The 16,273-nt window shown below is 47.4% G+C and overlaps 1 protein-coding gene and 1 non-coding gene across 6 annotated transcripts in view; both read left to right on the top strand.

The window, feature by feature from the left end:
• Positions 1 to 16,273, top strand: part of PRPF39 (pre-mRNA processing factor 39) — a 48,718-nt gene that overhangs the window by 11,697 nt on the left and 20,748 nt on the right. For all 5 annotated transcript variants that reach the window (XM_044272504.1, XM_044272506.1, XM_044272508.1 and 2 more), the window contains 5 exons: positions 831 to 984; positions 3,505 to 3,612; positions 4,000 to 4,164; positions 4,461 to 4,587; positions 7,613 to 7,881. In XM_044272504.1, the coding sequence (XP_044128439.1) occupies positions 831 to 984; positions 3,505 to 3,612; positions 4,000 to 4,164; positions 4,461 to 4,587; positions 7,613 to 7,881 (823 nt within the window). The remainder of the gene's footprint in view (positions 1 to 830; positions 985 to 3,504; positions 3,613 to 3,999; positions 4,165 to 4,460; positions 4,588 to 7,612; positions 7,882 to 16,273) is intronic.
• Positions 16,130 to 16,214, top strand: LOC122922260. The gene has a single exon (XR_006387117.1). It is a non-coding gene; the product is annotated as a small nucleolar RNA SNORD127 (small nucleolar RNA).

Below are 16,273 nucleotides of genomic sequence, written 5' to 3'. Positions count from 1 at the left end.
TGCCCTATTGCCATCAACAAATTTCTGTATTTTTCCTTTTAGTTTTACTTGGCCTGCATCACAGCTATGCACTGACTCAGAAGAACAGGTTCTCTGGCTGGACAGTTGTGTACTTAGTATTTGTGCAGCCTTAGATCTGCTTTGTAGGAAGGATAGATGTTCATGTAAACTATAGGACTTGAAAGAAACTACCTTTTACATCAAGCCAAGTGGAGGCTAAAGTGGTGACATTTCAATTCTGCCTTTCTATTTCAAAGCTGTATTCGAAGGTTCTAAGTACAGCAATATCTGCAGAACTGCCTGCTCCTTTGCATACAGTATTCTCAGAACCCTTATATTTTTGCAGTTCCTGATACTACTGCTGAGCCTGTTCAGGTGAATGGGTTGCGCTTACATGTCCAGATGAAGCACCACAGCTTCATTCTGTTCTTTGGTGGGTGGCTGAAAAGTGAGATCACCACCTCCCCCGTTGATCATACATTATTGGCATTTCCTTTCAAAAGGGACTAATGTATAATCTGACTCCTTGTTTCATTGAACACACTAATTAGTAGATCTTATCCTCCCTTTTAAAATGTTTCTAGGCCTATACTTGAGCTGAAGCTGCCAGCAACCTAACTTTGCAATCCACTGTCATTAACAGATTAAGTCTCGCCTCATGCAGAGGGTTAATTTTCAAATGGTTTTATGGAGAGTCCACTGGACATGAAATGCTGCTTTACAGCTTGAGGGAATAATTGTAGGTTGTATAACCTTCCCTTCCTCAATTGATTACATGCATTTGCATTTTGTTGACAATTTACTATACGAACTGCGTTCCCAATCTACAGGTTAAAAGAACACATACAGGGTCACTTGCCAAAAGAGTTTCTCACTGCTGAAAAATTCATTGAGCTGCGAAAAGAGTTGGCTTCGATAAGTCATCACAGTGGGGCTAAATTTGAGTGTCCCTCGGGCCTCGAGGACATAGCTGATCCAGCACAGGTACGCAAAGTTGTCTTTATAAGATCGGATCACAGAGCGTTGGTCCCTTTTCTTTGTTGCAAAAAAGCACTATTTGGTTTTGTGCTAGAGCCTGAGTGGTGACATTTAGGCTGAGCTGTAAGGCACACGTTCAGGATTCATGTGCGGAGCATCCGCACTGAAATCCGCAGGTGTTCGCAGGCAAATCTGTGCGTTCAATCCGCATCAATTGGTGCAGATTTGGTGTGGATTTTCCGCATGTGGATTTTACTAAGTGAATGAAGAAAATCTGGTCAGGAAAAATTGACATGCTGCGGATTTTAAAATCCGCGCGGAAAAAAATCTGCATAGTGTGCACTGAGAATTTCAAATTCTCATAGAATACAATGTACATCCGCGTGGAAAATCCGCACGCAATCCTGATCGTGTGCATTTAGCCTTACATTTTCTTGTGGAAAGCGACCAGAGAGTACAAAGACCTGTCGGGAACCAGGAAGCCGGGATCCCTTTTTTTTTTTTTTTTTTTTTTTTTTTGTCTCTAACCATTTTGTATAACTAAATTTTTTTTTTTATAGAAGTCTCCTTGAAACTTTTAATATGCTCCGGGTTGGTCCAGCCATTCTTCCTATAATCTCCCTTGGCCTACAGTCACATGAGCCACAGTTCAATGTGACAGTCATCAGAGTATAAGGACTTACTTGTATAGAGCTGAAGCAAAATTAAAGTGGTTGTGCAGTGCTAGGATATTGATGGCCTGTCCTTAAAGGGGTTCTGCACCTTCATTTAACTGATGATCTATCCTCTGGATAGATCATCAGCTTCTGATCGGCGGGGGTCCGACACCCGGGACCCCCGCCGATCAGCTGTTTGAGAAGGCAGCAGCGCTCCAGCAGCGGCGCTGCCTTCTCACTATTTACCGCCGGGCCGCCCGCCCACTGACGTCACGACTAGTATCAACTAGAGTGGGCGCGGCTAATCTCTGTTCACTTGAATGGAGCTTAGCCGCGCCCACTCTAGTTGATACAAGTCGTGACGTCAGTGGGCGGGCAACCCGGCGGTAAACAGTGAGAAGGCAGCGCCGCTGCTGCCTTCTCAAACAGCTGATCGGCGGGGGTCCCGGGTGTTGGACCCCCGCCGATCAGAAGCTGATCTATCCAGAGGATAGATCATCAGTTAAATGAAGGTGCAGAACCCCTTTAAGGATAGGTCATCAATATCTGATCTGCAGATGTTGCACTCCTAGGACCTCCCGCCTATCCGTTGTAGCAGGTTTGTCTTCACTGTTTAACTCCATGCCATCTAGCTTGTGGCAGTGCAGTGTGAGTACAACTGCTTGTCCTGTTCACTTGAATGGGGTGAACAGTTGTAATTACACTGCACCTCTGCTTCAGTTACAGTGAACAGGATGTGGTGCTTTAAAGGGGTTGTCCAAGTTATAATTATTGATGACCTATTCTCAGGATAGGTCATCAATATCAGATCGGCTGGGGTCCGGCACACCCCTGCCGATCAGCTGTTTGAAGAGAAATCGCATGCTGTGCCAGCGCTGCCTCCTCTTCATTGTTTACCTGCTCGCCGTTGCATCTGCAGGTGTAATTACACCCAAGCCGTCCCATTCATTTCAATGGTACGGATTGCTTCCATACAAGTGTATGGGAACGATCCTTCCCATTAAAATTGATGGGACGGTTAGGTGTAATTACACCTGCTCACAGCTTCAGATGCAACGGCGAGCAGGTAAACAATGAAGGAGGTAGCGCTGGCACGACACGCGCCTTCTCTTCAAACAGCTGATCGACGGGGGTGTGCCGGATGTCGGACCCCAGCCGATCTGATGTTGATGACCTATTCTAAAGGATAGGTCATCAATAAATATAGCTTTGACAACCCCTTTAACGAGCGCCACAACCCTTTCAAACTGCTTATTGATGGGGGTCCTTGGAGTCTAACCCTAGCTTATCTGATGCACAACCCCTTTAAATTATATCTTTTTTTTAAGCATAATCTCATCCCTTTCGACATCTGGCATGGAGAGAAATATTGTGGATGCAACTGCAAAACGCTTGAGTGTCATGCAGAGTGCTATTTTTATATTGATGGCATATTTGTCAGGGATCTGAGATCCCGCACCCCCGCTGATGATTCTAGGGTGCTGGAACTATAACTTTTGGCGCTCCAGCTACTGTGAAACTACACCTCCCAGCATGCATACTTACTCGGCTATTCTTGTAACTCCCATAAGTGAAAGGAGGATTCTGTGAATTGTAGTTTCTGGCCACATGGAGTGCTGAAGGTTGCTGATTCCTGGTCTACTGTGTAGTGAACAGAGCGTGGGTGCTGCAGCGCTGACAGTTGCTGACTGTAATTTTTTTTGCCCATGGCAGAATTAAAATATTTGTCGAGATCTAAGTAATCCAGTACATACACACTAGCTATGCAAGCAAGACTATTGTGCAAGTGAGAAGAGGTGGTTTCATCCTGCAGAAACAAAAAAAACTGCTTGAGGGGTGTTCAGTTTTAATTCCTGCTATCGTCTTACAGCGTACAACAGAAGTGGAGAACATGAGACATCGAATCATTGAAGTTCACCAAGAAATCTTCAGCCTCAACGAAAATGAAGTCCACAAAAGATGGACCTTGGAGGAGGGAGTAAGTTTCATTTTTGATTTTTTTTTTTTCCCATGCAGGCTCATTGTAAGGGGTCATGCACAGAACTGTATTTTATCTTATTTTTATTTTCTTGTGGGTCAGATAAAAACCCATTCACTTCAATAACGCTGCAAAAGATGCAGACAGCACACCATATGCCTGCTTCGTGGCACCACTATAAAATAGAACATGTCCGATTCTTGTCTGTATTACAGACGATAGAGTTATTATGGACAGGATGTTCAGTTCCGCAAAATGCAGAATGCACAAGTCCGGTATCCATGTTTTGTGGATCTACAATTTGCGAACTTCAAAAACAGCTACAGATAGATGGATGTCTAAAGGCCCTTAAGGGAAGCTAACTGTTAACTCTTTCTTTTCTTAAAGATTAAGAGACCCTATTTTCATGTAAAACCTTTGGAGAAGGTGCAAATAAATAACTGGAAGGAGTATTTGGACTTTGAAATTGAGAATGGAGCCCATGAGCGCGTGGTCATCCTCTTTGAGAGATGTGTCATAGCCTGTGCATGCTATGAGGAGTTCTGGATAAAGGTAAGACCCGTGACCTCTTACTTGGAATATCGTCTGACACATTGATGTCGTGCCTAACCCTGTATACTTTTGAATTCTGTTCATCTATAACTATATCTATTGCATTAGGGGATGGTCTGCTTGCAACCAGATTTGACTGCTGCATATGCCAACAGCGTTGCCTCCCTTCGCCCTTCCTTACAGAGTCTAGTCTAGTGGTTCAATAAAGGTGCTGAATGGGTTTAAAACAAGAATTTTATTGTTCACACGTTACATAGTTCTTAGACGCATTAACGGAGAACTTCTCTTGTGTTTAGTATGCCAAGTACATGGAGAATCACAGCCCTGAAGGAGCAAGACATGTCTACAACCGAGCCTGTCATATCCATCTCCTGAAGAAGCCTTTAGCTCATTTACTATGGGCTGCATTTGAGGAACAACAGGGTAAGATATCAGAACTCTTCTCTGCCCTAATACAGTAAAAACATAAAGGTTATGGACTCCTTTGGGGTGCAGTTTTCTTTTACATTGCACTCCTTTTTGAGTTGAATCATTTTTTTCAATTGGTCTTTATTTAAAAATATTGAGCCTCTGTATTTTTTACTGTTTCTTGTCAGGCAGCTCAGCTGAGGGCTCCTTACATCTCTCCTTAAACACTCATAGTTCAATTCTTACTGGTAACAATGTGGGTTACAAACTGGTATGCTTACCAGATGGGGCACCCCCTACAGATGCCAGCCCTTTTTTTTTTTTTTTTCCCCCATTCTAAAATACCCCTCCGTTCTGGCGCTGTCCCCTGCTGTTTTTGATGCTTCAAATGTTAGTTTGGAGTATTAGTACAGGGAGGAGGCGACGGCCGGGTTTATCAATGGCTGTAGTGCGATCCAATCACAATAATCCAAATTACCATATGAGGCGCCAAAACCAGTGGCGGACACAGAGCTGGAATGGAGAAGTATTTTAGAGAGAAAAAAAAAGTGCGAGAGAAAAAAAAAGTGCGAGAGAAAAAAAAAGTGCGAGAGAAAAAAAAAGTGCGAGAGAAAAAAAAAGTGCGAGAGAAAAAAAAAGTGCGAGAGAAAAAAAAAGTGCGAGAGAAAAAAAAAGTGCTGGCATCTGTATGGGCCCGCCCCATCTTGTAAGCATACCACTTTGTAACCCATAATCCCATGAAAGGTCCTCTTTAAAGTGGTATTCCCATTTTAGACAATGGGGGCATATCTCTACGATATGTCCCCATTGTCTGATAGTTGCAAGTCCCACCGCTGGGACCCGCACCTATATCGAGAACAGAGCAGGGAGCACTGTTGCTGGAGGACCTCAGATTTCCCAGGGTCCATCCACCACCAAGCGCTAATCCCTGCCTCTCCCATAGAAGTGAATGGGAGCGCAGCCCATGCTCCCAATCATTTCTATGGGACAGACGGCAATAGCCGAGCCAGTGCTCGGCTATTTTTGGTGGCCCCATAGAAATGAATAAAGGGCGGCTGAGCATGCGCAGTGCGCTCTCCTTCACTTTCAGGGCTTCGTTCTCGATACACCTGTAAAGGTACTTTCACACTAGCGTTTTTCTTTTCCGGCACTGAGTTCCATAAAAAGGGCTCAATGCTGGAAAATAACTGATCTGGTATATCCCCATGCATTCTGAATGGAGAGTAATCCGTTCAGGTTGAGTGGCATTTTTTTCCCATAGGAATGTGATACTGCCGGATCCGGCATTCAAAATACTGGAATGACTGATCTGTCCTTCAATCTGCGCATACGCAGACCGAAAAAAAGGTGAAAAAATATAAATTCTGCATCCGTTTTGCCGGATGACACCGGAAAGACTGATCCGGCATTTGAATGCATTTTTCTGACCGATCAGTCTTACAAATGCCATCAGCTGGCATACGTTTTGCCGGATCGGCGATGGAACTGCTTGCTGGATCGCTCTGCCGCAAGTGTGAAAGTAGCCTAAGACAATTGCCCCATTGTCTGAGGTGAGAAAACCCCTTTAAGGCTCCTTTCACACTAGCGTTCGCTGGTCCGCTCGTGAGCTCCGTTTGAAGGAGCTCACGAGCGGACCCGAACGCAGCCGTCCAGCCCTGATGCAGTCTGAATGGAGCGGATCCGCTCAGACTGCATCAGTCTGGCGGCGTTCAGCCTCCGCTCCGCTCGCCTCCGCACGGACAGGCGGACAGCTGAACGCTGCTTGCAGCGTTCGGGTGTCCGCCTGGCCGTGCGGAGGCGTGCGGATCCGTCCAGACTTACAATGTAAGTCAATGGGGACGGATCCGTTTGAAGATGCCACAATGTGGCTCAATCTTCAAGCGGATCCGTCCCCCATTGACTTTACATTGAAAGTCTGGACGGATCCGTTCGAGGCTATTTTCACACTTAGCTTTTTTTTTGCCATTTTAATGCAGACGGATCCGTTCTGAACGGAGCCTCCGTCTGCATTATTATGAGCGGATCCGTTCAGAACGCTAGTGTGAAAGTAGCCTAAGTGATTTTGTTTTTGAGCCATTTGTAATTTAGCAATAAGTGTAGATGACAGCACAATATGGAAAGTGAAAATATGATTCTAACAGGTGGAATTTAACCCTTTATAACAAAGCTGCTGAACATTTTTACATTTGAGGACCTCACCAAAAAATGCAGTGCAATCTGACATCAGTGTTGTAGAGCAGGAGATGCCAAGCAGATTGTATATTTTTGTTGGAAAAGATGCAGTAAAACCTGTAATTTATATCTCTGCTTTTTCTACCTCCTGTGAACGGCTATCTGTACAGGCAGGAGGTTTATCAGTAGTGGCATTGTGTGTATACAGAGCTGTCCGTCGGTGGTAACCCCTCCCTGTACAGTTGGCTGTCCACAGGGCTGCAGATAAAACTGTAAAATAAACATGTTATACTGAATTTTCCCCCCCCACAAAAATATATATCAATCTGCTCAGCTCCCCTTGCTTCTATAACATGGTGCTTTCAGATCACATAGCATTTTTATTGGTGACAGTTCCTCTTTACAGCCCAAAATGGAAAAAATGCAATAAATATAAAAAATTGCCCCTGAAGGTGTATATAGCCATTAAACGGGTCTTCTAGCCAAATAGAAAAGGGATGAAATGGGATCTAAATAGTGAAAAGAAAAACAAAAAACAGACCTTACACTCACGATCTGCCGCCACTACTGTTTGTTCAGTGCCCAGGGTCTCCACTGTGCTCTTCCGGGCCACTGTTCCATTGTGGCAGGAAATAGCTGTGAATGCTGCCCAGCCAATCAGCTGCAGCAATCCCTGCCGCAGCCACAGGTGGTCTGAACGGCATTCCCAGCCATTTTCTACTGCGTCAGAACATGAGCACGTAGAGCACAGCAAAGACCCAGGCACCATCAAAACTGCATTGGTGAGGTATACTGCAGCCTTTTTCTTTTTATTTGACTGGAGTACCCCTTTAACATAGCTTTGTCTTAATTGTCTCTGGTGTTGCAGGTAACGTTGATGACGCAAGACACATATTAAAAACACTGGAAGAGTCTGTAGAAGGTCTAGCAACGGTTCGACTAAGAAGAGTGAATTTAGAGCGGCGGCACGGGAATATGAAAGAGGCTGAGGAGCTCTTGACTGAAGCAATGAAAAACTCTAAAGCCACACATGAGTTATCGTTTTATGCAATTAAGCTTGCCCGCTTTTATTTCAAAATTCAGAAAAATGGCATCAAGGCAAGGAAGGTGTTAAATGATGCCCTTCAGAAAGACAAAGTAAGTGACTTGTCAAGCACAATGTAAGCTAGAGTGATTTCAAGAACCATAATCTGTGGCATGGATGTTACTATCAGACTTTTGGTGCGTTGCGGTTTGCTGAACCAAATGATTCATTACAAGTAATTGATATTGTTGCAATGGGGCTGTCTTTTAAACCGTGTAAAAGTTCCTTGCATTGAATTGTAATTTTTAGTTACATGAGAGCTAGAGGGAGCTTTTAGGCTCTGTTAACATCTCATTTAGCTGTTTTAAGGCGAATGCACACAGTCGTGGAACACTGATGTGAGCAGTCCGTGGTATCCCGGTCTGGCATCCTGCTGACAGCAGGAGCGCACGGCGTCATTGGTTGCTATGACGCCGTGCTCTTCATGCCGCAGCTGCACTACAGTAATACTCGTATGATCTATACATTACTAGTGCAGCGGCGGCATGAAGCGCACGGCCTCATAGCAACCTCTGTCCCCTGCCAGCAATTGCATCACCACGGCCGCCCCAGCGAAAGTCCCCTCTGTTTCCGGTTAAGCGTCCCTCATGAAGGGGTCGCACACCGAAGGTGGTGATCTGGCTGGAGCCAGGGGGTGCAGGGGCAGAAGATTTTGCACACTGGCTCGCTGAAGCGTTCTATTCTGTTCAGCTGGGATCGCTTCCCAGCCTCCTTGGATCGGCCAATGTGTCTCCTTGCGCCAGGCCTTCAGATGGTGGATTGTCTTTGTGACATTGGGCCGACCATCTCAGGGGTTGTGCGGAGCGGGTGCAGTCCTACAACTCCACGGCTGTGGCGTACATCAATCACCAGTGTAGCACCTGGAGCCCAGCAGTCATTGTGGTGATTCTCAGCCTGGTGGAGAAACATGTTCCGGCACCGTCAGCAGTTTACATACCCGGCGTCGACAACTGGATCGCGGACTTCCTCAGCCGGGAGAGTCTCGATACCAGCTAGCAGGTCTTTCGGGCCATCTGCGAGAGGTCAGCCAGATGTGGATCTCATGGCCTCGCGCTTCAACAAGGTCGAGGACTTCGTTGCACGGTCCAGGGCCCTGGCATGTGATGCACTGGTGATCCCGTGGAGTCGGTTCAAGTTTCCTTACGTGCTCTCGCCGACTAACCTTGGCGTCTTCTGGTCCTAGAGGACCTGCTGTCGCAAGGGCTGATCTACCGCCTGAATTTAGGGTCGCTACATTTAATGGCATGGCTGTTGAAGCCTCTGTACTGAAAGCTCGTGAGTTTTCGAATGCAGTGGTCCAGACTATGATTTGGGCCAGGAAGCCGTCGTCTTCCTGAATCTACCACTGTACCTGGAAGTCCTACTTTAGTTGGTGCGAGCGGCTACAGCTGTCTCGAGTTAGCTTTTCTTTGGCACGACTTTTGGCTTTCCTGCAGTCGGGCATGGACTTGGGGCTGGCTCTCAGTTCTCTCAAAGGGCAAGTGTGTCGGCTCTCTATTCTTTTTCAGCGACATTTAGCTTCACTTTCGGCGGTTCGGACTTTTCTGTAGGGGGTGGCACATGCTGCGCCCCCTTTTTGTCCTCCTTGGGATCCTTGATCTTAATCTAGTGCTCACCGCTCTTCACTCTTCTCCGTTTGAGCCTTTGCAGCAGGTGTCGCTGCGCCTCCTGTCTAAGGTGGCTTTTTTGGTTGCAATTACTTCCATCCGTAGAGTGTCGGAACTTGTGGCTGTCATGTCGGTCGCCCTTCCTGATCCTCCATAAGGATAAGGTGGTCCTTCGCCCTGTGCAGTCCTTCTTGCCGAAGATGGTGTCGACATTCCATCTAAATGAGATTATTCTTCCTTCATTTTGTCAGGACCCGTCTCCTCCGCGAACAGTCGCTTCATACTCTGGATCTGGTGTGTGCAGTGCGTATCTATCTGTCCCAGACTGCATCTTTCAGGCGGACGGATTACTTGCTTGTGATTCCAGAGGGTCCGCGACGAGGTGTACAAGGCGGCGACCTGGTCGTCTTTGCATACTTTTTTCAAGTTTTACAGAGTGCACACCTTTGCATCTTCTGACGCTTCTTTGGGGCGTAGAGTTTTGCAGACAGCAGTTCTGATTTGGCAGGGGGTTGTAGTTAAGCCCACCCTCAGGGACTGCTTTGGAACATCCCATGGTCAAGGCCTGTCGTCGTCCCCCCCCCCCCCCCAATGAGACCTAGATTTTTGTACTCACCGTAAAATCCGTTTCTCTTCTGTTCATTGGCGTACACGGCTCCCACCCATTCTTTTGTTTATGGGCCTTTTCAAGCCTGTGTGGTTCTGGGTTTGCACATAATGTGATTTTCTTATGTCTGCCTTCTCCTACTGCTTTTGCACTAAACTGATTAGCTTGTTCTCTGCAGGAAGGGATATAGCTGAAGAGGGAGGAGCTTACACTTTGTGTGCTTAGTGTCGCCTCCTAGCGGCAACAGCTATACCCATGGTAAATGCTTGTGTCCCCCAATGAACGGAAGAGAAAACGAGATTTGTGAACTCGCCTGTAAAATCTCTCTCTCGCTGAGTTTTCATTGGGGGACACAGGACCTTGGGTATAGCTTGCTGCTGCCACTAGGAGGAGACACTAGGCTAGAACTGTTAACTCCTCTCCTGCAGGCTATACCCCCTCCAGCCAGGAGAGAGCATCTCAGTTTGTGCCCAAGCAGTAGGGGAAACAAACCGAAACCAGAAGAATAAAAATACACAACAAACGCCAGTAGTCCGAACCAAACAGAGGACGCACCTGGCTAACCCATCGCTAAACATTAGCGTCAAAAGGAAATATCCATACTGGGTGGGAGCGGTGTCCCCCAATGAAGACTTGGCGAGAGAGATTTTACAAGTGAGTTCACAAAAATCTAGTTTTCTCGCTCGTTATCATTGGGGGATACAGGACCGTGGGACATCCCAAAGCAGTCCACGGGGAGGGAAGAGCCCACACCTCTGAAAAAACGCCCTCATGAAAGCTCAAGACACTGCCGCCTGCGAGACCTTGCGGCCAAGGCAGCATCTGCCGATGCAACAGAGTGCAGCTGGTAAAACTTGGTGAACCTGTGCAAGGAGGACAAAGTCGCTGCCTTGTACAACTGTGAAGCTGACGCATGGTGGAGATGAACCCAAGAAGCGCTGGTCAGGTGTACCGTAACTCCGCTGGGTGGTGCCTAGCTCCGAGAGCGGAATGCCTCAGCAACTGTAAAACAGATCCACTTGGAAATGTCCCCTTAGAGGCCGCCGAGCCTTTACAAGGACCTCCAAGAATAAGTAGGCAAGAGTCCGTACGGCGGAAAGAGCTAGTCACGGACAAGCAAACCTCCGAGCCCGAATCCCATGGCTGATGGAGAGCTCACTCTCTAGAATGCGGGGGGGGGGGGGGAAAGGAAAACCGTGTGTGACGTGGAAAGTATTGGCAGATCCTTGCCTTTATGTGGGTGCATGACGAGAGAAAATGTACGTACAAGAAAAGCGCCACCAACTCCGAAATTCGCCAAGTGGATGAGCCTGTCGCCAGGAATGCCACCTTCCCAGAAAGAAAAGGGGAGAAGATGTCAGAGGTCATGTTCCTCACTGAAAAGCCACCAAACGACCTGGCCCTAACCCCGGAAGCAGAATCAAAATTCCAGGACCGCAGGATCCTCCTCTGCTAAAGGGAAACGCTACCTAGGAAGCGGTAAATTGGTATCCCGATGCCCGTAGAGGCTTGTGGTGAAACTTCTAGCTCGAGAAGCTGGTTGACCAACCACAGAGAAAAACACCTGAATCAGCCATGCCCAACCGCAGGCAAAAGAACCAGTACCTGGGAGATGGGTAGAAATAAAGCTGATGTGAGAATCGCCAGCAGTGGGAAGCCTAGTCAGCGACCATATATAGACAGCGTGGCAACGCTGCCTGACAAGGAAAAATGAACAGGACCAAGATGAGAGAGATGCTCCTGCCGGATAGTGCGGAATATGGCTGGAAGTAGAAGGCCACAAACTAACACCCCGTGCAAATGCAGATGAGGGGAAGGTAGTAACGTAGGAGCCAGCAAGGCATGCGGGGTGGCTATGAGCCCTAAGCCAGAGCAGGAAAGGACGGAAGGAGAAAGAGGCTAGGTTTAAAGCCCATTCCCCATGAGACTGCCGCTATACCGAAGTAGCCACAGGATCTAGTGGCTGTGCAATACTCTGCCTGAGGAGGAAGCCATGCAAGGGGAGCTGCAGCTCAATTACTAGCACCATTCTCCAGCTGAGGGGGCCACAGGGCAGAGGCCACCGAATTCAGTGCTAGAAGAATCCGCCACCTGACGAAGGAACTGTGCAGTAGGAACCATAGTATGTAGTGACGCAAATGCCACTCCCACAGTAGTAGCCGCCAACGCAAAACTGAGGGGGGTCCTGAGGATATCCAGTAGAAGCCATGGTACCATACTGCCCCAGTTCAGTAGAGCTGACCTTAAACACTCCACATGGGAAGGGTGCTGAACAGGAGTTAGTGCCAGGGTAGAACCCCTACCTGAGGGGGGCTGCCCCACTGCAGAGACTACGAACTCTGGCACTAGCGTAAACACTGCACCTGCGGAGAAGAACACTAAAAAACAAGAGTGCCAGCATAATCACTTTCCCAGATAAAGAGGAGTGGCGCCTACGGCGGAAACTAATGCATATGGCTAGTCCTGTACCCAGTGGGAGTGAAATTACTCCACCTATGTAAGGGGGTAATTAGGGGTGGGCGATATAAATTTGTGCCACGATATGGATTTTGTGCATATCGCCTATATTGCTGGACCGCGATATGATTGCGCTCTCTGTGCGCACCATGTTCTCCTGAGCCGGCACAGTGGAGGAGGAGGGAGTCCCTCCCTCCCCACTGTGCGCAGCTGCCGCTGACCACCAATGAGAACAGAGGAGGAGGGGAGGGACTGACAGTTAATCATCGTGTTTTCGTGATCTCAGTGAGATCGTGAAAACTCAAATCCGATGGTATATTCTAACCCCCAGGCGTTCCCATGGTGACAGGGACGCTTGCCTGGGGGTTAGAATATACAGGGCCACGCTGCTCACAGGAAGACATTTATAAACTAATCAGTAACTTTAATAATTGTTGATCTCTTTACTGGATACCTTACTCTGTTTTAGCTCAGGTAACAGCAGGCAGGGCAGGCGGCGCTCACTCGCTGACGTCACGCGCCTCCGCCGCCTAGTGGGAGGAGCAGACGCTTGACGTCAGTGAGTGAGTGCCGCCCGCCCTGCCTGCTGTTACCTGAGCTAAAACAGAGTAAGGTATCCAGTAAAGAGATCAACAATTATTATAAAGTTACTGAAACATAGAATGTGTCGGCAGATAAGAACCATTTGGCCCATCTAGTCTGCCCAATATATCTGAATCCTATGAATAGTCCCTGGCCCTATCTTATATGAAGGATAGCCTTATGCCTATCCCATGCATGCTTAAACTCCTTCACTGTATTTGCCGCTACCACTTCTGCAGGAAGGCTATTCCATGCATCCACTAATCTCTCAGTAAAGTAATACTTCCTTATATTACTTTTAAACCTTTGCCCTTCTAATTTAAAACTGTGCCCTCTTGTGGTAGTTTTTCTTCTTTTAAATATGCTCTCCTCCTTTACCGAGTTGATTCCCTTTATGTATTTAAAAGTTTCTATCATATCCCCTCGGTCTCTTCTTTCTTCCAAGCTATACATATTAAGGTCCTTTAACCTTTCCTGGTAAGTTTTATCCTGCAATCCATGGACCAGTTTAGTAGCTCTTCTCTGAACTCTCTCTAGAGTATCTATATCCTTCTGGAGATATGGCCTCCAGTACTGCGCACAATACTCCAGGTGAGGTCTCACCAGTGTTCTGTACAGCGGCATAAGCACTTCACTCTTTCTACTGCTTATACCTCTTCCTATACATCCAAGCATTCTGCTGGCATTTCGTGCTGCTTTATTACATTGTCTTCCCACCTTTAAGTCTTCTGAAATAATTACTCCTAAATCCCTTTCCTCAGATACTGAGGTCAGGACTGTGTCAAATATTCTATATTCTGCCCTTGGGTTTTTACGCCCCAGGTGCATTATCTTGCACTTATCCACATTAAATTTCAGTTGCCAGAGTTCTGACCATTCTTCTAGTTTTCCTAAATTCTTTTCCATTTGGCGTTTCCCTCCAGGAACATCAACCCTGTTACATATCTTTGTGTCATCAGCAAAAAGACAAACCTTACCATCGAGGCCTTTTGCAATATCACTTATGAAGATATTAAACAAAATTGGTCCCAGTACAGATCCCTGTGGAATCCCACTGGTAACATGACCTTGTTTTGAATGTTCTCCATTGACTACAACCCTCTGTTGTCTGTCACTCAGCCACTGCCTAATCCACTCAACAATATGGGAGTCCATGCTCAATGACTGCAGTTTATTGATAAGTCTTCTATGTGGGACAGTGTCAAAAGCCTTACTAAAATCTAGATATGCGATGTCTACTGCACCTCCACCGTCTATTATTTTAGTCACCTGATTAGTTTCCTGGGAGGGGGATCTGTGGATGGCATTGTTTGGGGGGGGGGGGAGAGGGAGAGATCTGTGGATGGCACTGTTTAGGGGAGGGGGGGTCTGTGGATGGCACTGTTTAGGGGAGGGGGGGTCTGTGGATGGCACCGTTTAGGGGAGGGGGGGTCTGTGGATGGCACCGTTTAGGGGAGGGGGGGTCTGTGGATGGCACCGTTTAGGGGAGGGGGGGAATCTGTGGATGGCACCGTTTAGGGGAGGGGGGGAATCTGTGGATGGCACCGTTTAGGGGAGGGGGGAATCTGTGGATGGCACCGTTTAGGGGAGGGGGGGATCTGTGGATGGCACCGTTTAGGGGAGGGGGGGATCTGTGGATGGCACCGTTTAGGGGAGGGGGGGATCTGTGGATGGCACCGTTTAGGGGAGGGGGGGGGGGGATCTGTGGATGGCACCGTTTAGGGGAGGGGGGGGGGGATCTGTGGATGGCACTGTTTAGGGGAGGGGACTCGGCTCCCTGCTGTTGTGTGCACAAAGCACAGGGCAGCAGGGAGAGTGTAAAGTCCTATTCACCCTGATAGAGCTCTATTAGGGTGAATATGACATGGGTTCTAGCCCTTAAAGGATAACTGTCACACTTGGACCCTAATTTCAGTTTTCATATATGTAGTTACTAATAACATGATATTCCAGAATCAGTTACTATTAGACTGACTTACCCCATATTTAATAAGATTCAGCCCTTAGCAACCAGTCTGCATAAAACTGCAATTTCACTATTCAGTTAAGATGGCCGCCACTGCCCTCGCCCTGAGGCGAATCCCGCCTGCCCTCACTAGCCAGTAACAATAGCCCCCCAAAAGTGTCAGTAACCAGAGCCCTCCCCCTAAAGGGTTAATCTCCTGCAGCGCAAAGGGGTCCTCTTATCACATGTTGCTTTCATTTATACACTGAGCAGACAGCAGATCTCCCTTCCCTGGTCTGCGCTGCTTCAGCTCTGCATTCTCCAGCTCTGCTGAGTGAGGGAGCGTCTGCCAAGCGCAGGGACAGGGAGAAGTGCACACAGTCCAGGCACTGTTATCAGCTGCTGGGAGGACCTGGCTTTAATCATTTACTTACAGTCCCTGGCTGTCTGTAATCTGACCTTGCACGCTGTGTGTCCTCCAACACATAGACGGACCCTGCATAGCGACCTGATTTTAAGCAGAGGTAAAAGTAGGCAGTACAGGTAACAAAACTGTGGAATTAAGGGGTAATTGAATACACAGTGAAAAGTTTAAATAGGGCCACCAAGGAGATGTGGGTTGGGAGAGAAATAATCAGCTAAGTAAGCCGCCCTGCATAAGGCAGGGAAGTCTGCCTCATATCTACACTAAGATAAAAACTGAGATGCTCTCTCCTGGCTGGAGGGGGTATAGCCTGCAGGGGAGGAGTTAACAGTTCTAGCCTAGTCTCGCCTCCTAGTGGCAGCAGCAAGCTATACCCACAGTCCTGTGTCCCCCAATGGTAACTAGCGAGAAACAGATTTTATGGTAAGTACAAAAATCTAGTTTTCATGTGTAAACAGGGATGTTTGCCGGCAAGCATAAAAATTATATTCATGCATCACCGATCATTGCTGTGTATATGCAGCTAACTAACCTGGAATGAGCTGCTATTTCCCACTTATTGCCCTCTTTCGGCCCATGTTAAAGGGCCCCTAGTAAGCAAGTCCTGTAGACATTGAAGGTATATTTTGTGGGTGCTTACCCCACCCTTTTGTAGACTGCGCTCTGTGTGACGTAGCCAAGGCAATAGTGATGACACATGTGACGTCTGTATGTAGTTTCTATTACTACATGATGACAGCAGTCCCTCTAAGCTGACATTGCCTGGTAAGTCGCAATGAAAATGTATGCCCTTGAGGGAGAGAAAAATACTAACTGGTGTTTC

The sequence above is a fragment of the Bufo gargarizans genome, chromosome 11 (genome assembly GCF_014858855.1).
Source record: "Bufo gargarizans isolate SCDJY-AF-19 chromosome 11, ASM1485885v1, whole genome shotgun sequence".
NCBI classification, from domain to species: domain Eukaryota; kingdom Metazoa; phylum Chordata; class Amphibia; order Anura; family Bufonidae; genus Bufo; species Bufo gargarizans.
Note: the sequence above shows the minus strand (reverse complement) of the source record. Positions and strands in the feature narration are given on the sequence as shown.